The sequence below is a fragment of the Chrysemys picta genome, chromosome 3 (assembly GCF_011386835.1).
Source record: "Chrysemys picta bellii isolate R12L10 chromosome 3, ASM1138683v2, whole genome shotgun sequence".
Taxonomy (NCBI): domain Eukaryota; kingdom Metazoa; phylum Chordata; order Testudines; family Emydidae; genus Chrysemys; species Chrysemys picta.
The window spans coordinates 24,234,774-24,253,522 of record NC_088793.1 but is presented as its reverse complement, the minus strand read 5'-3'; the positions used below and the strand labels follow the sequence as shown (position 1 = coordinate 24,253,522).

The 18,749-nt window shown below is 48.3% G+C and overlaps 1 protein-coding gene and 1 long non-coding RNA gene across 3 annotated transcripts in view; both read right to left on the bottom strand.

The window, feature by feature from the left end:
• Positions 1–2,514, bottom strand: part of LOC122173586 (uncharacterized) — a 31,000-nt gene extending 28,486 nt beyond the window's left edge. Inside the window, exons 1-2 of one of the 2 annotated variants that reach the window (XR_010599387.1) lie at positions 2,293–2,514; positions 404–463 (exon numbers count right to left, since the gene is read on the bottom strand). This is a non-coding gene — a long non-coding RNA (uncharacterized LOC122173586). The remainder of the gene's footprint in view (positions 1–403; positions 464–2,292) is intronic. The other variant, XR_010599386.1, reaches the window with a different exon arrangement.
• An 11,951-nt stretch (positions 2,515–14,465) lies between these two features.
• LOC135982177 (uncharacterized) lies at positions 14,466–16,733 on the bottom strand. Its single transcript, XM_065587607.1, has 2 exons — positions 16,030–16,733; positions 14,466–15,035 (listed from the first exon to the last, which is right to left on the bottom strand). Exons 1-2 carry the CDS (start codon positions 16,604–16,606, stop codon positions 14,560–14,562), a joined length of 1,053 nt encoding a protein of 350 aa, XP_065443679.1. The 5' UTR covers positions 16,607–16,733; the 3' UTR covers positions 14,466–14,559.
• Positions 16,734–18,749: the final 2,016 nt, after the last annotated feature.

The window sequence follows — 18,749 nt, the reverse complement described above, 5'->3', positions numbered from 1 at the left end:
CTGGGAGTGCAGCTCCCAGCGCTGGTGCACTGTTTACACTGGCACTTTACAGCACTGAAACTTGCTGCACTCAGGGGTGTTTTTTTTCCACACCCCTGAGTGAGAAAGATGCAGCGCTGTAAAGTGCCAGTGTAGACAAGCTCCTAGAAGCAGGCCCGTTTGGTGCAAGCTAGTAACTCAGCATGGGGCTGTGAGAGTGTTTGTAGCCTGTTCTGTTAGGCATTCAGACCTTTGCCCAGGGGTGCTTTAGAAATTACTGTTTAACATTCAGAATTGTACCAGTCGCTTATTAATTGCTTATTAATCATTGACTAAGAAGCTATTTTCAATCCAGAAGAGAGGCCGTGTACTGTCCAGCTCTTGGGAAGAATTATAAAGCAGAAAAGCCTTTGTTACGACATACTTTTTGAAAGCTTCATCTCTTGGCAGACTGTGCACGCTCTTACATGTATCATTTGGATGGCTGCCGGAAGAAAAGTGAATCAGTAAGAGTTGAATTCACTTAGCAGAGTATGAGCTTTATGCTACCACCAACTCTGAGACAGAGATGCGTGACATTAAAATCTGTATGTTGTGAGTATTATTAAGGCTGTGATCCTTCAAGCTGCACTGTCATATGTAATCCCATTGACTAGCTGGTTAGCTCCTTGAGGCAGGACCCATGCCCTCCTCTGTGTTGTGCGCCATGATGGCATTTTAACAAACAGTAGACAATGAAGACTATGAGCTCCTCAGGATAAGAACTAATCCTGCTTTTGTGCCAGCCACTATCTTGGGTGACACACCGGGGATCGCCAGAGCTAAAAGCATGAGTTACTTCAATTTGAGCTAAAGAGCCAAGCCAGGCAAGGGGTTTTAACCAGTGATGAGCTGCCAGAATGTTAATAACCGGTTCCCTACCGGGTCTTCGGCGGCACTTCGGCGCCGGGTCCTTCACTCTCTCCGGGTTTCCGGCGTCACTTCGGCTGCGGGTCCTTCAGTGCCGCCGAAGACCCAGAGTGAGCGAACGACCCGCCGCTGAAGTGCTGCCGCCGACCCGGTAGGGAACCGGTTATTAAGTGCCGCCCGGTGAGTACAAGCCCAAGACCTCCCCACCCTAACTGCCCCCCAGGGCCCCACCCCCTACCAACTCGCCCCGCTCCCTCTCCCCGACTGCCCCGACCCCATCCACCACCACCCCGACAGACCCCCGGAACTCCCACACCTATCCAACCCTCCCCGTCCCCTAACCCCCCCCCCCCCAGAACCTCCACCCCCTCCAACTGCTCCCTGCCCCTTATCCAACCCCTCCTCCCAGCCCCCTTACCATGCTGCTCAGGCAGGGCCGGCTCCAGGCACCAGCTTGGCAAGCTGGTGCTTGGGGCGGCCACTCCGGACAGGGGCGGCAGGTCCAGCTATTCGGCGGCAATTCGGCGGACGGTCCCTCACTCCCGCTAGAAGCGAAGGACCTTCCACCGAATTGCCGCCGCAGATCGCGATCGCGGCTTTTTTTTTTTTTTTTGTGTGTGTGTGGCTGCTTGGGGTGGCCAAAACCCTGGAACCGGCCCTGTGCTCAGGGCAGCACATATGGATGCCGCATGGTCCACTGGAGCTCGCAGCCCCACCCCCTTACCATGTCGCTCAAAGCGGCAGGAGCTGCAGAGCTGCCCAGGAGCAGTCCAGAGCACTGGCGCCGGGCTCTGCGAAAGCGGGTGTTAAGGCTGCTTCTCCACTTTGAACTTTAGGGTACAAATGTGGGGGCCTGCATGAAAACTTCTAAGCTTAACTACCAGCTTAGATCTGGTCCGCTGCCACAATCCCAAAGCTAATTCCCTTCCCTGGGTAGCCTTGAGAGACCTTCACCAATTCCCTGGTGAATTCAGATCCAAACCCCTTGGATCTTAAAACAAGGAGAAATTAACTATCCCCCTCCTTTCTCCCACCAACTCCTGGTGGATCAAGATCCAAACCCCTTGGATCTTAAAACAAGGAGAAATTAACCATCCCCCCTCCTTTCTCCCACCAACTCCTGGTGGATCAAGATCCAACCCCCTTGGATCTAAAAACAAGGAAAAATCAATTAGGTTCTTAAAAAGAAGGCTTTTAATTAAAGAAAAAAGTAAAAATCCTCTCTGTAAAATCAGGATGGAAAAATAACTTTACAGGGTAATCAAACTTAGAGAGCTCAGAGGACCCCGCTCTAGCCTTAGGTTCAAAGTACAGCAAACAGAGGTAAACACCCTAGCAAAAGGTACATTTACAAGTTGAGAAAACAAAGATAAACTAACACGCCTTGCCTGGCTGTTTACTTACAAGTTTGAAATATGAGAGACTTGTTCAGAAAGATTTGGAGAACCTGGATTGATGTCTGGTCCCTCTCAGTCCCAAGAGCGAACGACTTCCCAAACAAAGAGCACAAACAAAAGCCTCCCCCCCCCCCCAGATTTGAAAGTATCTTGTCCCCTTATTGGTCCTTTGGGTCAGATGTCAGCCAGGTTACCTGAGCTTTTTAACCCTTTACAGGTAAAAGGATTTTGGAATCTCTGGCCAGGAGGGATTTTATAGTACTGTACACAGGACAGCTGTTACCCTTCCCTTTATAGTTATGACAGGGGGGAAGGTGGGGGAGGGCCGGGGGAGCCTCCCCAGCCGGGAGCTCAGGCGGCCCAGACAGGACGGTCCCACAGGCTGGATGTGGCCCGCGAGCCGGAGTTTGTCCACCCCTTTAACAACCGGTTCTAAACCGGCTTCTAAATTTAACAACCGGTTCGCACGAACTGGTGCGAACAGGCTCCAGCTCACCACTGGCTTTAACAACTCATAACCTCTGTGAATCAGCTCAGAGGGAAATCTGCAATGGACACGCACCAGTGGGTTACGTTTGCACTGCTCTCAGTTAGACCAGTGGTTAATTGAAGGGTGGAGAGCTGTCATTCTGTTGGAGAGTTTGTATCTGTGGAATACCAGGACTCAGTATTGATGATGTTGTGAAGAGTCAGTAAAAAAAAAACAGAAAACAGCTGGCATACCATACTTTCAACTGTATGAAAGTCTCAGACACCCAAAACGTTTATAAAATTAAGGAGTTGGGAAGAAATACACTAACTTGTTGTTAGGATGGTGGATACAAAGGAACTTTGGATAAGAGGGAGTTTTATAAAACTGGAATTTGCCTATACCTTCCCCCCCCCCCCCCCCCCACTGGGTAGCAGTCTCAGTGCGGGCCCCACTCTTGGTTGGTGCATAAACATGATTAATAAAAGTGTGAAGGTTTTGCTTTAAAAGAGGCTTGGCAAATCTACTAAGTGTGAATATAGGTTGTTAATTGACACAGGTGAAATCTCTGCCCCATTGAAATCAATGGAAAATTTCTGCTGACTTCAGTGGGGCCAGGATTTCACTCAGGTTATGTTTACATTGGCAATTGGAGGACAAAACTTTTGTCTTTCAGAGGTGTTGGAAAAACAACAACCCTGAAAGACAAAAGTTTTGGTGACAACAAGCGCCAATGTGAACAACGCGTTGTACAACGCAAACGCCACTCGTTGGGGGTGGAAGTTTTTTGTTGGCAGGGAGAGCCCTGACTGGGAATACAAGCTATGCTATTAATAATAGATTGTTACACAAGTTGAAAGAAAGTGCACAAGCCAGGAAGCAATCTGTGACTTTTCCTAGATAGCATAAAATGATGAGGGATTAGATATCTTGCTATTTTTGGCACCTACCTAATATTAGGCAAATGGAGATCCAAACAGATAAACCTTTCAGAACAGAGTAAATGCAGAGTATTTCTTTGAATTTTTAAACAAATGTTTTCATGTGTGCTCTCTGAGAATATTCTGCAGAATGCATTAACTGGCAGGAATGTTCATTGAAAAAGTAAATTTTAAGCAAATGTTACAAAATATTAATGGAAAGTGAATTTTGAATTCATAGTCTTGACTCTTCATGCAGGAAAACTGATTCTAGCTATTACTCTTGTCCATCAGAGAACTGAAATGTGCCGTCTCACCTATGTGTCCAATCACAACAGCAACATTTTAAATATTAAATACATAAAATTGCTTGTAAAAGTACTACAGACCAAGAGCAGAGAGTATTTGGCAAATAATTTTGAATACTTAAGTTCATTTTAAAAAGTCACAATCTATTTGCAGTGCTTTGAGATCTATGGATGTAATGCGATATATAAGAGGTAGGTATTAATGTTAGTTATTATTGCAGACAAAATGTATGTACATTGACACAATCAATAATAACAGGATGCAAGCAGACATCATGATTAACAGTCACATCGTAGAGGCAGTAGATGAATTTAATTATCTGGGATCATACATATCCAACCAGAAAGGCATGCAACATTTACACGAGGAAATTTCAGAGGCCCTTATTTGTGTTTTCATGTCCCAGAAAAGATGTTGTCTGGTTGGGAATAAATTCCTACTGTATGTACTGTATTGCATGGAAGTGTGTGTGGAATTACTGAAAATGCTTGGGGCGTGGAGCAGGGCGAAGAAAGAAATACTATCAAAGGAAAAGCCAACTGCATTGATCAGCTGGAAAGCTATCTTGCTAATTGCTTGTAGAATACTTTCCAGGTTACTACAGACCACCAGGCCACAACGTTTATTCAGCTGAACTGAAAATTACAGTGATTTCCCCCCTCCCCTTTCTATTATTTGACTGATGAGAGTCTTGCATCTCCTCAGGCACTTGCAGGAACTAGGAAATGGTATATACTACTGCAGGGTGTCCTGCTGGTTTGGCTTTGATTGGAGTTCAGTGTTTGTTGTTGAAAGGAGATATTTCATCTTGGCAGATTCACAAAATGTACACAGCCTGTTCAAGGCTATTGCCGCAGGACTTGTCAGACAGAGAAAGAACAAGGGTTTCCGCTGCCCCTCCCCCAAACAAATGATGAACAAAAGCAAATGTCCAGCCATATTTGGGTTCGTTTCCATCTAGCACAGAATGTTTAAGAATCACTCAAATATTCATTATTCCCATATCCTTAAAGACATCATCATGCTGGACAGTTTTCAGAATGGTTTCTTATTAGAAGTATATAGTTAATATCAAAGTCAACTTTCAAGTACACCAATGTCCTTAATGTCCTTAAAGAAATACTCGGCATTGTGCATCTATAGTTCCTGTGCCAAGCTTTATAATTAAAGCAAGACTAGCAAATATTCAAGAGCAAGTACAGAGGGCCACCCTCCCCAACCCCCAACCTAACCAAAATAAAACCTACGAATAGATTGTGCTGCACTTCATATTTTTCTTTTGTCATTGACTCTGTCCAGCATGTTCTAACCCTTTGCTTCTCGTATTTAACCTGCATGAATTTTCTGTCCTTATGTGATCCACAATCTCTGGTTCTGATTTACACCAAGGACAACCATCTATATATTTGGGAAAACAGGGTAAGCAGGTGTCAGTGCACAATTAAGTTTTAGTTAGTGTGAGAGTTTGTTAACCAGATATTGGATTAATAGGGTTATATGATGTGGCCTATTTTACACAGGGAAATTGACCAGAATAGAAATTGTGGAATAAACTATTCAGGATTAACTATTCCAGAATCGCTCCCCATGTGGACACTCTGTTCCAGAAAAAGTCACTTTATTCTGGAATAATCTGCCTTCATTTTTCATGTTTATTCTGAAATAAAGAGAATTTTATTCTGAAATAGAGTGTCCACACAGGGAGCTCCTTCAGAACAGCTATTCTGGAATAATTTATTCTGTCATAGCTATGTCCATCAATTTCCACGTGTAGACACAGTCTCAGTTTAAGTATTCATGTGTGTGTAGCTACACACATAGCCTTTCCTGTGTGTGTGTAGCTGCATATATAGTCAATCCTCCATTACTGAAGAAATCAGTCACAGTCTTGGCAAAATATCCTTTTGCATTAACCCAACTCACCTTTTTGCTTCTATATTCAGTTTTGATCACCCAATGCATATGTAAGATGATGTGCGGGAGGAGAAGCAAGTTCTCCTCTAAATGAGAACTCCCACTGCCGCTTAGTTTGGGTAGAAAAAGCTAGAGCTTCCTAAATTCTATTGCCAAAGAGGGGCTGATACAAAATTGCCTCTCCAGTGCCCAGCATGTTGTAAGTAAACAAAGAATTGAATCTGAGGTGCTAGTGGATGGCATTTCTGTATTGTGGAAAATGACTGGGTGAATCCATGAATCTCCTTCATTCCTTTCCTTCATGAGCCATGGGGAGAACAGAAACTCTCCATTGCCCTCAACATGCATATCATATTTTAGCTCTGTATTAAGACAATTACTATAATAAAATCTCACGATTTAGGGCTTTAGCTGGTTGCTTGTAGGGGTCAGGAAGGACATCCACCCCCACCCCCTACATAATAGCTAGATGTATCTTGGGATTTCCCTCCCGCCCCTCCCCCCCCCCAAAAAAAACATTAGAGATTGTGACAGCTGGAGAGGGAACAGTGGACAGGGTGGAGCTGTGGTCTGAGGTGGTACAGAGAATTCACTTTCACAGATGGCTGGCTGGTGTGTCCTGCTCATCTGCTCAGGGTCACACTGATCACCAAATTTGGGGCCAGGAAGGAGTTTTCCCCTGGGTCAGATTGGCAGGGACCCTGGGTTTTTTCAACCTTCCTCTGCAGCTTGGGGTGTGGATCACCTGCTGGGATCATCTGGGCATATCTCACCTAATCAATTCCCAGCCATTGGTTGCACCTCAGTTTAGTACCTTGATGACTGAAGTGCTTTTGGGCATCTACACTTAAAATGCTACATTGCTCTGGTGCTTCTGTGAGGACGATACCTACGCCGACAGGAGGGATTCTCCTGTTGGTGTAGGTAATCCACCTCCCTGAGAGGTGATAGCTAGGTCAACGGATGAATTCTTCCATCCCCATGTAGTGCTGTCTACATGGGGCCTGTGGTTGGCTTAACTACGTCGCTCAGGGCACCTGAGTGATGTAGCTGAGTCAACCTGATTTTCTAGTATAGATCAGCCCTTAGTCTAACCAAGTCACTGGGTTCAATATAGGGGTAACTGAGTGAAATTCTATGGTTCTGTGCAGGAGGTCAGACCAGGTGATCCAATAGTCTTTTCTGGACTTAAAACTCTGATACTCTGAAGACTCCAAAGACAATGCCAGGCTTATGAGAGATGCAAGGGCAGGGGTTAAAGTAAAAAGGAATGAAAGTGGGAGGAGTGAGAGCACAGCTCCTTCTCCTTTGCTAAAGCAGAAGGGAGCTGTGACAGTGTACCCCATAAGGCTTTATGGGGAGGGGGTGCTTATAAATGTATGTATGACATAACTGGAATATGTTTTGTGCTGCCTGTGCCATGTAATATATCTCCATAAAGGTTATGGTCTACTATATCTGTTCATCCTATTTGTACATATATATCATTTTCTACTTGAGGTTAAGAATATGGGCTGTATGCTTGCTTGGTTTCTAAGTAAGCTTTGGGAGGCATTTGGTCAGCTTCTTTAGGAAGGAATTCGCCAGGTTAAGTACCTGATCAGGAAACACTTGGAGAACAATGCATCTTGGAATGCTCCAATCCACATAAGAAGTTTTCCTGGAGACATGCAAGATACCATGTGAATAATGGCTTCGGCCTGTAAAGACTGAGTCATGCAGGGACATGTGACTTGCCCAGGTGACTCCAGAACTCCATCTTGGAGCTGGACTTTGCATAGGAGGGAGGAAGGGGGTCTCCACCCACAAGAGAGAGGCTATTTAAACCCGTGGGAGACCCCTCCATTTTGTTTTGAGCTGGCTAAGGAAGGGGCCTCTCCACCCCCCCAGGATACTTGAAGGGAACTGGAACAAATGACAGTAACTACAGGGTAGGGTTACCATACGTCCGGATTTTCCTGGACATGTCCGGCTTTTTGGGCCTCAAATCCCCGTCCGGGAGGAAATCCCAAAAAGCCGGACATGTCCGGGAAAATAGGGAGGGAGGGACCGGCGGTGCTCGGCCGGGTTGCCGGAGCTGTTGGGGCCGGCGGTGCTCGGCCGGAGCCGCCGGGGCCGGTGGTGCGGGGCCTGGGGCCAGCGGTGATCGGCCGGGCGGTGCTTGGCCGGGGTCCGGCAGTGTGGGGCCGGGCGGTGCTCGGCCGGGGGGCGGCGGTGCTCGGCCCAGGGCTGGGGGCCGGAGCCAGCGGTGTGGGGCCGGGGTCGGGGTCGGGGGCCAGTGGTGCTTGTCAGGGGGTCAGGCCGGTGGCCAGCGCCCCAGGGCCCGAGCCAAGCCGGATGGGAGACGCCGGGGCCAGAGCCTCTTGACCTGGGCTGGCCGGCCGCCGGAGGGAGCCGCTCGGCCGGGGGGCCGGACTGGGCCGCGCCTCCTCGCGCCCCCCCGCCCCAGCTTGCCTGCTGCTTCAGGCTTCCCACGAATCAAATGTTCGCGGGAAGCAGGGGAGGGGGAGGGGCAGGGGGCGAAGCGTCCAGGGGAGGGGGCGGGGCTGGGGCAGGGGGCGGGGAAGGGGCGGAGTTGGGGCGGGGCTGGGGCAGGGGCCCATGGAGTGTCCTCTTTTTGGACACTTAAAATATGGTAACCCTACTACAGGGGGTGTGAGTGATTGCTGGACTCAGGCTAAAAGGAGATTAGCCTGTAAAAGGGAGCATTCTGGAACTGGTGAGGAACTTATCTGTATTTAGTTTGATTAGACATAGATTTGCGCATTTTATTTTATTTCACTTGGTGACTTACTTTGTTCTCTCTGCTATTACTTGAAACCACTTAAATCCTATTTTCTGTATTTAATAAAATCACTTTTTATTTAGTAATTTACTCAGCGTATGTATTAATACCTGGGGGAGCAAACAACTGTGCATATCTCTCTATCAGTGTTATAGAGGGCGAACAATTTATGACCTGCATAAGCTTTATGCAGGGTAAAACGGATTTATCTGGGTTTAGACCCCATTGGGAGTTGGGCATCTGAGTGCTAAAGACAAGCACACTTCTGTGAGCTGTTTTCAGGTAAACTTGCAGCTTCGGGGCAAGTGATTCAGACCCTGGGTCTGTATTGGAGCAGATGGGAGTGTCTGGCTCAGCAAGACAGGGTGCTGGAGTCCTGAGCTGGCAGGGAAAACAGGAGCAGAGGTGGTCTTTGTACATCGGGTAGCAGCTCCCAAGGGGGTTTCTGTGATCCAACCCGTCACAGGAGCCCCTACTCCTCTCTGTAGATTGGGGGAGTGCTCCTCCATAGCTCCCCTTTGCTTTGCCTGTGTGATGGGATGTCCACCCCACACAAGGCAGAACAGACTAAATTTGGTTAATTAATCTTGAGAACCAAGGACTGAAAGGCTCATTGAAGATGGAGCCCAGCTGAGAAGGAACAGGCAGGGCTGATATAAAACCAGGAAGTTGGCAGCAGAAAAGGGGCTGCAGGGAAGTAGTCTGCAGTCACTCCCTGGAAGAAGGGAGTTTGGGTTGGTAAACCTAGGGGATGGGGACCAGAAGATGGAGCAAGGAAATAGCAACAGGATCTGGGAGCAAGCAGGCCACAGTTGCTGGACATAGGGTCCCTGCTTGGACTGGAATAGTGGGTGAGCCTAAATTCACCTACCAGCCACTGAGGAAGTGGCCCAGACTGGGCAATGGAACAGGAGTCTGCCTGAGACTACTGATCTAGTGAGACTTGGAGACCCCAGAAGGAGAGAATTGTACAGTGACCTGGCTGGAGGGCTGAGTCGCGAAGAGGGAGCACCCCAAGTCCCAGAGAGAGGGGAGCCATGGTGTGAGGGAGGGGGCTAATCCCCAGATGAGGTCGCAAGGAGGTACCCCAGCAGTGAGTGCATGCACCCCACCCCATAACAGGCTGGCTCAGCGAGAACTCCCAACCTGTTTCAGTCCTGTTCAAGGTGAAACTCTGACATTGGGTTAGGCTCTATGGTGCTTATTCAGCAGTCAATGAGGCTGTTCACACTCTTTATGTGCTTGAGTACCTTGGTGAATGAGGGCGTATGAGTGGGAGCTGGAAATCTACCACCCACTGGGGCCATTGATCACAGAAATGCTCCATTACAATTTCTGAGCATTGTGAGTATCTCAGTATGCCGGAGGAATGCAATTTCTTTCTTCCAGCTTGTGCTGATTTCTGCTTTATAACTGAAATCCATTTTACTTACATGGCTTGCTTGTCTGGAGCTGAATGCCTGTGTCTTACAATTCTTCATACCAATCACCCTTAATAACACACTTCCAAATGGATTTCTTGCCCCTGGATTAATTACTGCAGAGAAGAATCCTCTACCCAGTGGAGAGACCTTCCAGTGAACCTCTCTGTTCTCCCCATTCTGACGCCCCTGATTGTGCAACTGCCTTCTCACCTTTCTCCCTTCCAATTTATTAACACACAGCTGCTAAATCCTCTTCACTCCCACTGCTCTAATTATGGTTCTGTCTCTTCTGTAGCTTCCCCTCCTCTTCTGCCTCAAACTGAAACTCATTGTCATAGCATCATAGCAGCATAGAAGTGTAGGACTGGAAGGGACCTTGAAAGGTCATCTAGTCCTGTCCCCTGCACTCAAGGCAGGACTATGTAATAACTAGACCAGGGATCGGCAACCTTTGGCACGTGGCCCATCAGGGTAAGCCCCCTGGTGGGCCGGGCCAGTTTGTTTACCTGCTGCATCCACAGGTTCGGACGATCACGGCTCCAACTGGCTGCGGTTCGCCATCCCAGGCCAGTGGGAGCCACAATCGGCCGAACCTGCAGACGCGGCAGGTAAACAAATGGGCCCGGCCCGCCAAGGTGCTTACCCTGGTGAGCCACATGCCAAAGGTTGCCAATCCCTGAACTAGACTATTTCTGACAAGTGTTTGTCTAACCTGTTCTTAAAAACGTCCAATGACAGAGATTCTATAATCTCTCTAGGCAATTTATTCCAGTGCTTAACTACCCTGACAGTTAGGAAGTTTTTCCTAATGTACAACCTAAACCGCCTTTGCTGCAACTTAAGCCCATTGCTTCTTGTCTTATCCTTAGAGGCTACTGAGAACAACTTTTCACCCTCCTTCTTGTAACAACCTTTTATGTACTTGAAAGCTGCTATCATGTCCCCTCTCAGTCTTCTCTTCTCTAGACTAAATAAACATAATTTTTTCAATCTTTCCCCATAAGTCATGTTTTCTAGACCTTCAATCATTTTTGTTGCTCTCCTCTGGACTTTCTCCAATTTGTCCACATCTTTCCTGAAATGTGGTACCCAGAACTAGACACAATGCTCCAACTGAAGCCTTATCAGCACAGAGTAGAGCAGAAGATTTACTTCTCATGTCTTGCTTACAACACTCCTGCTAAGACATTCCAGAATAATGTTTGGGGTTTTTTTTGCGCAGTGTTACACTGTTGACTCATATTTAGCTTGTGATCCACTATAACCCCCGGATCCCTTTCTGAGGAATTCCTTCCTAGGCAGTCATTTCCCATTTTATCTGTGTGCAACTGATTGTTCCTTCCTAAGTGGAGTACTTCACGTTTGTCCTTATTGAATCCCATCCTATTTACTTCAGACCATTTCTCCAGTTTATTCACATCACTTTGAAGTTTAATCCTATCCTCCAAAGCCCTTGCAACCCCTCCCATTTTGGTATCATCCTCAGATCCAGCACTGGACACTAACCCTTAACATGCAAGTATGTTCTGTCTCTATCTGTATTCAATAGGATGGATGGTACAATGCAGGAGGCACTCATCACTTTACAGGATTGGCCCTTTGTATTAAGCTTTTAAGACAAGAGCCTGATTGTTTTCTCTGTTCTGTACAGCACACAGTGCACTAGTGCTCAATAAATAATAATTGCCCATTTCTAGCTGCCCCGTCTTGTGCTCTGTTTCATGGTATCTTTCATCATCACCTCCGAGGTATCAACGAGTCACATGCTAAGGTGCAGATACTATGGATTGATTGTACTGAATGAATGATTTAGCTACCGAACAGACACTTAATCAGTGACAGGCTCTAGGAATAAGTCTTTATTTCATCAGACAGCAGGAGACACTGATGGATGGGAAACCAAGGGTGTTTCCTTTATGGTGATCATAACTCATTTCTGATTAATTGTTATGCCAAACCTCTGACAAAACAGGGTTAAAAAGTTAAACCTGATGACAAGTATACTTAAGCAGACACTGGCACGGCACAGGAATGAGTCTAAGGCCTTGTCTACACTACGAGAGTAGTTCGATTTTACTTGCATCGAATTTTTGTAATCGATATTGCAAAGTCGAACGTGTGTGTCCACACTAAGGACAGTAATTCGACTTTGTGCGTCCACACTAACGGTGATAGCGTCGACATTCGAAGCGGTGCACTGTGGTCAGCTATCCCACAGTTCCCGCAGTCCCCTCTGCCCATTGGAATTCTGGGTGTAGCCGGCAATGCCTTCTGGGTAACAAAATGAGTCGAGGGTGCTTTTGGGAAACTGTCGTCATCCGTCCATCACTCCCGCCCTCCCTCCCTGAAAGCGCCGGCGGGAAAACAGTTCGCGCGCTTTTCCAGTCATTGACAGCGCGGACGCCACTGTACTCCGAGCATGGAGCCCGCTGCGACCATCGCTGCAGTTGTGGCCGCTCTCAACGTTTCGCAGCTTATCATAAAGGTTTCCCTGAGGCAGATGCAGAAAAGTCAGGCGAGGAGGCTACGGCACCGCGGTGATGTCCTGAAGTCTGAGAGTAGCACAGACCTGTCAGAAAGCAGGCGACCCAGCGCCGAGGACATCACAGTGGCAATGGGTCATGTTGATGCCGTGGAACGGCGATTCTGGGCACGGGAGACAAGCACTGAGTGGTGGGACCGCATAGTGCTGCAGGTCTGGGATGAATCCCAGTGGCTGCGAAACTTTCGCATGCGGAAGGGAACTTTCCTGGAACTTTGTGAGTTGCTGTCCCCTGCCCTGAAGCGCAGTGACACCCGGTTGCGAGCTGCACTGAGTGTACAGAAGCGAGTGGCCATAGCCCTGTGGAAGCTTGCAACGCCAGACAGCTACCGGTCAGTCGCGAACCAGTTTGGGGTGGGCAAATCTACCGTGGGGGTTGTTGTGATGCAAGTAGCGAAGGCAATCGTTGATGTACTGCTGCCAAAGGTAGTGACCCTGGGAAACGTGGAGGCGATCATAGATGGCTTCGCAGCGATGGGATTCCCAAACTGCGGTGGGGCCATAGATGGAACTCACATCCCTATCCTGGCACCGGACCACCAGGCCACCCAGTACATTAACCGAAAGGGATACTTTTCCATGGTGCTGCAAGCACTGGTGGACCACAGGGGACGTTTTACCAACATCTACGTGGGATGGCCGGGCAAGGTTCATGACGCTCGTGTTTTCAGGAACTCTGGTCTGTTTAGACGGCTGCAACAAGGTATTTACTTCCCGGACCACAAAATAACTGTTGGGGATGTGGAGATGCCTATAGTCATCCTCGGGGACCCAGCCTACCCGCTAATGCCCTGGCTCATGAAGCCCTATACTGGCGCCCTGGACACTGAAAAAGAACTCTTCAACTACCGGCTGAGCAAGTGCAGAATGGTGGTGGAGTGTGCTTTTGGCCGTCTCAAGGGGAGATGGAGAAGCTTACTGACTCGCTGTGATCTCAGCGAAACCAATATCCCCATTGTTATAGCAGCTTGCTGTGTGCTCCACAATCTCTGTGAGAGCAAGGGGGAGACCTTTATGGCGGGGTGGGAGGTTGAGGAAAATAGCCTGGCTGGTGATTACTCACAGCCAGACAGCCGGGCGATTAGAAGAGACCAGCGGGAAGCGCTGTGCATCCGGGAGGCTTTGAAAGCAAAGTTCCTGAGTGAGCAGGGTAACCTGTGATTTTATAGTTTGTGTACTGAGAAGCTAAACCTGCCCCCGTTTCTTTACCCAGGTAATGTTGACTATCCTATCCAGTTACATACCCCCTTCACCCCCCCTCCAACACACGTGTCGAAATAAAAATAGTTCTACTTTGTTAAAGCACACCGTTTTCTTTAATACTGTTTTAGCGGGAATTTTTTAAAACTGGGACGCAGACTGTGGTGCGGGGCGGGTCTAGTGTTGTGATGCGAATGCAGCTTCTAAACTCAAGGATTGACAGGCTCCGCTGCGGTGGGATGCTTGTTTCAACGGAGCCTGTCACCCCTCCTGATCGGGACTGTGTGTATGGGAGGTCTATTTGACTTTGTGGCAGGGGGAGGACGGTTACAGATCCCATGCTGTGTGGCTCTGTGATCCTGTCTAAGGACCGGCGCTTAAGATCTGTAACTGCCCTCCCCCGCCACAAAGTCACAGAGCAACCCACCCCCCCCCAACATTACATCAAAACAACCTCCCAGACTAACCGGGGCAACTAGTCACTGCATCACTGCACTGTGTATGTGCCCTGCTGCTGTGCCTGCCCCCGACTATGTACCCTGCCAAAGGAGACTGTCCTGTCCAATTTCCAACCCCCTTTCCCCTCCTCCTCCAAAAGAACATGATTGAAACAGTAGTTAACAGAAACGAATTTTTTATTATCAACTACACATGGCATTGGGAGGTGAAACTTGGACGTGGGCTTGTGTCAGGCAGGAAGGAAAGAACTTTTCAAATTTTGGGAAATGAGAGCCTTCTGCTACTAGAGCTCTCTGCAGGGGTGGAGTGAGAGTTAGCAGGGACTCTGCCGCCTCTCCTTCTTTGCACTTTGGGTGAGGTGGGTATGGGACTTGGTGGCGGGGGAGGGCGGTTAGAGATGGACTGCAGCGGGGCTCTGTCCTCCTGCCTCCGTTCCTGCAGAACATCCACAAGGCGCCGGAGCGTGTCCGTTTGCTCCCTCAGTAGTCCAAGCAGCGTTTGAGTCGCCTGCTGGTCTTCCTGCCGCCACCTCTCCTCCCGATCCATGTTGGCTTGGTGCATTCGGGTCAAGTTCTCCCGCCACTGGGTCTGCTGTGCTGCCTGGGCTTGGGAAGAGGCCATAAGCTCAGAGAACATGTCCTCCCGTGTCCTCTTCTTCCTACGCCTAATCCGCGCTAGCCTCTGGGAGTGTGATTCCAGGCTAGGTTGTGAGACAGTCGCAGACGGGGCTGTGGAAATGGGAAAAAGGGAGTGAATTCCTCTGAAAGATAAATGTAGTTGTGAACAAAGAACATAGTCTTTCTCTGTGAACAAGACCATGCACAGCACCTTTCACATGCGCACTCAGCACAAGGTCGAATTCTCGGCCTTCGCATTCTGTGCCTGGGGTCTTGAACAGCACATTTGAGAAGCGAGGCAGCACAACGGAATTTCTGTTGCAGGCAGACATGGTAAGCCGTACACTTGTGGCAGTTTAAAACTTTTATATTACCACTGGCCTCATTTCACATTTAAATCAATGTCAGTCCCTGCTGCCAGCAATCCGGCAAGCGGGAACTCTGCCCCTGTCCCACCCCCTCGCGGCTGTCCCCGGGAATGATCCCTTTCGGCTGCCCCTCTCCCGCCTCCACCGCGTGGCTGCAAACCAGCGGTGACAGTTCTGTAAAGGAACGGGAAAGCAGTCCCAACACTAACATTCCCCTACCTAATTAAAAGCAGGTCACCATGGCCGACATCACCCTGATGAGGATCTCCGAGAGCGACAAAGAGAGAATGCTCCGGGAAAGCCTCCAAAGACCAGGGCCGTATGCCGCCCTGCTGTGCAGAGCAATGATCCCCGAGTACCTGATAATCTCGTGGCGCGGCAACGTGTCGTACTTCGGAGGACCCAATAAGGCCGCTCTCCCCAAGAACCTCATGCAACGGCTTTCAAGTTACCTCCAGGAGAGCTTCATCGAGATGTCCCAGGAGGATTACTGCTCTATCCCCGCACATATAGACCGCATTTTACTGTAGCTGCAGTAGCAGGGAATACACAGTAGAGCGGCTTGTGCAGGACAATCACTGAAAACCGGACATTGCTAGATTTCTTTTCAAAACTTGCACTGCCCCTTACTAAACCGTTAAGCGCCTAGGGCACACTAATCATGAACAACCCATTCTTTTAATTGTTAATATTCCTGTTTTGTTAAAAATAAATGTTTAGATGTTTACAACACTTACTGGCTGATCCTTCACCAGATTCTGTGTCCGGGGTAATGGCTGGGGACGCTTCGTAGGGGATCTCTGTAAGGGTGATGAAGAGATCCTGGCTGTCGGGGAAATCAGCGTTGTGAGAGCTGCCAACTGCCTCGCCCTCCTCATCTCCTTCCTCATCTTCCCCGTCCCCTAACATGTCTGAGGAACCGGCCGTGGACAGTATCCCATCCTCAGAGTCCACGGTCACTGGTGGGGTAGTGGTGGCGGCAGCACCGAGGATGGAATGCAGTGCCTCGTAGAAACGGGATGTCTGGGGATGGGATCCGGAGCGTCCGTTTGCCTCTTTGGTCTTCTGGTAGCCTTGTCTCAGCTCCTTGATTTTCACGCGGCACTGCGTTGCATCCCGGCTGTATCCTCTCTCTGCCATGTCTTTAGAGATCTTCTCGTAGATCTTTGCATTCCTTCTTTTGGATCGCAGCTCGGAAAGCACGGACTCATCGCCCCACACAGCGATGAGATCCAAGACTTCACGATCAGTCCATGCTGGGGCTCTCTTTCTATTCCCAGACTGCATGGCCATCACTGCTGGAGAGCTCTGCATCGTTGCCAGTGCTGCTGTGCTCGCCACGATGTCCAGACAGGAAATGAGATTCAAACTGGCCAGACAGGAAAAGGAATTCAAATTCAAATTTTCCCGGGGCTTTTCCTGTGTGGCTGGTCAGAGCATCCGAGCTCGCACTGCTGTCCAGAGCGTCAACAGAGTGGTGCACTGTGGGATAGCTCCCGGAGCTATTAGCGTCGATTTCCATCCACACCTAGCCTAATTCGACATGGCCATGTCGAATTTAGCGCTACTCCCCTCGTCGGGGAGGAGTACAGAAGTCGAATTAAAGAGACCTCTATGTCGAACTAAATAGCATCGCAGTGTGGACGGGTGCAGGGTTAATTCGATTTAACGGCGCTAACTTCGACATAAACGCCTAGTGTAGACCAGGCCTAAGTTTGCTTTGCACGGCACATTATAAAGGCATCACTTATCTGTCTGGTGAAAGAGGAGCACTTAGTTTAGTTGAGGAGCCTTATGAATTAAAACAGAGTGGTTTTCCACATTGTATTTGAGCAACCTGGGACCCACATACAGTACTGACTTATGCATATATGTTTCTTCCATTCCAGCTGGTGTGCTGAATGCCTCTTCCAGTCCAATTAGTGCTGTTGAATGCCTAAACCAATGTCTGATTGAGATCGGGGAATGGAGGAGAGGTAGCAGGTAACAAAACCACATAATTATAGACAAAAATCAGTTTTAAAAAATGAAAAATCAATGTACTGACCAATGTCAGCCTCAAGTAAACTAACCCTCAGAGTAAATCTAACTCATCCCTCACTGCTTCAGGGAAAGGTCTGAGGAAAATAGGTAAGCCTTAGGCTTTGTCTACACTAGACTTTTGTCGGCAAAACTTTTGTCGTTCAGGGGTGTAAAAAAAACACCCCGCCCCCGAATGACTAAAGTTTTGCCGATGAAAAGCGCCGGTGTGAACAGTGCTTTGTCAGCAGGAGCACGCTCCTGCCGACAAAGCTCCTGCCGCTCGTTGTTAGTGGAAGTTTTTTGTCAGTGGGAGAGCTCTCTTCTGCGGACAAACGGTGGTTACACTGCGCGCCTTTTAGCGGCATGGCTGTAGCGGCACAGCTGTGTGGCTAAAAGGTGCGTAGTGTAGATATAGCTTTAGACTGGTCCCTAAAATTCAACAGACATGGGATCTGTTAGACCCATAGGAGCTGCAAGTGCAGAACCAATGATTTTCCACGGAGAATGTCTCCTGACATTCAAACCTCACAACTTACCAAAGTCTGCTACAGTTAAGGTGCCAGCTGTGAGGTTGTGGGTACCTGTCTGCTGAGAACTGGACTCATCCCATGCTCATTTCTCATAGACAGTGAGGAGCCTTCGAAGGATAACAGCCTTCAGTCAGTCCCAACAAAGCAGATATTTGCTTCTGAATATGATGTAGTCTGATCCTCACATCCCATCATTAAAATTCCAAGGGAATTCCAGCACAGGGGCCTCAGGCCGATTCAGAGTCCTATGGGTGATGTCACGTCTGCAGTGAGCCGATGACAATAATTGCCATTATATGACCCTAATTATTTTGCTGAAGACACATTAACGCCACTGCTGAATGAAGCCCTGGGCTACAGAGGAGGCCATCTATCAACTAGGATCTATTTGTGGTTGTGTGGCTTTATTAACCTAAAGTCGTTAGTCATCGTTTCCAATAGCCTCAATCTGTGGCAGTGGTAATATGTGATGGATCGTTGCACTTTAGTTTATCTGCTCTGATAAATAAATAATAAAAAAGCTCTTTCATGTGGGCCCCACAGCGGAATAGGCTAAGTGCCAGCTTCCAGCATGTTTTGGAGTTTATTAATGTAATACATGGCTGGGTTCCAAAATATTTCCATCCTTTTATATTTTTATTTCAGAAGGCTTGAGAAACGGTTGCCTTCATTATCACAAGGATCAGAGAAGAATGTGGTTCTCTCACTCCTTCCTTCTGCAGGGTGGCCAGTATTCTGAAATGGGAAGCCATGTTAGGTGTGTCTGGATCTGCATTTAAGGCCAAATCAGGGCTTGGAGTCAGTCTTGGATCTACTGTGCAAACTCTGCCTCTCATACAGTTTACTTTTGTTCTCCATTGTTTTGTTGTACTGTAAATTAACCGTTATTCAGTCTGAATGAACGG

Bases quoted from the DNA above. Each gene is read 5' to 3' on its own strand.
- LOC135982177 (XM_065587607.1), bottom strand. From the start codon at position 16,606: ATGCAGAGCTCTCCAGCAGTGATGGCCATGCAGTCTGGGAATAGAAAG. The intron at 15,036-16,029 runs GTAAGTGTTGTA...CCATTTCCACAG, and splicing joins ATCTGGTGAAGGATCAGCCA to CCCCGTCTGCGACTGTCTCA.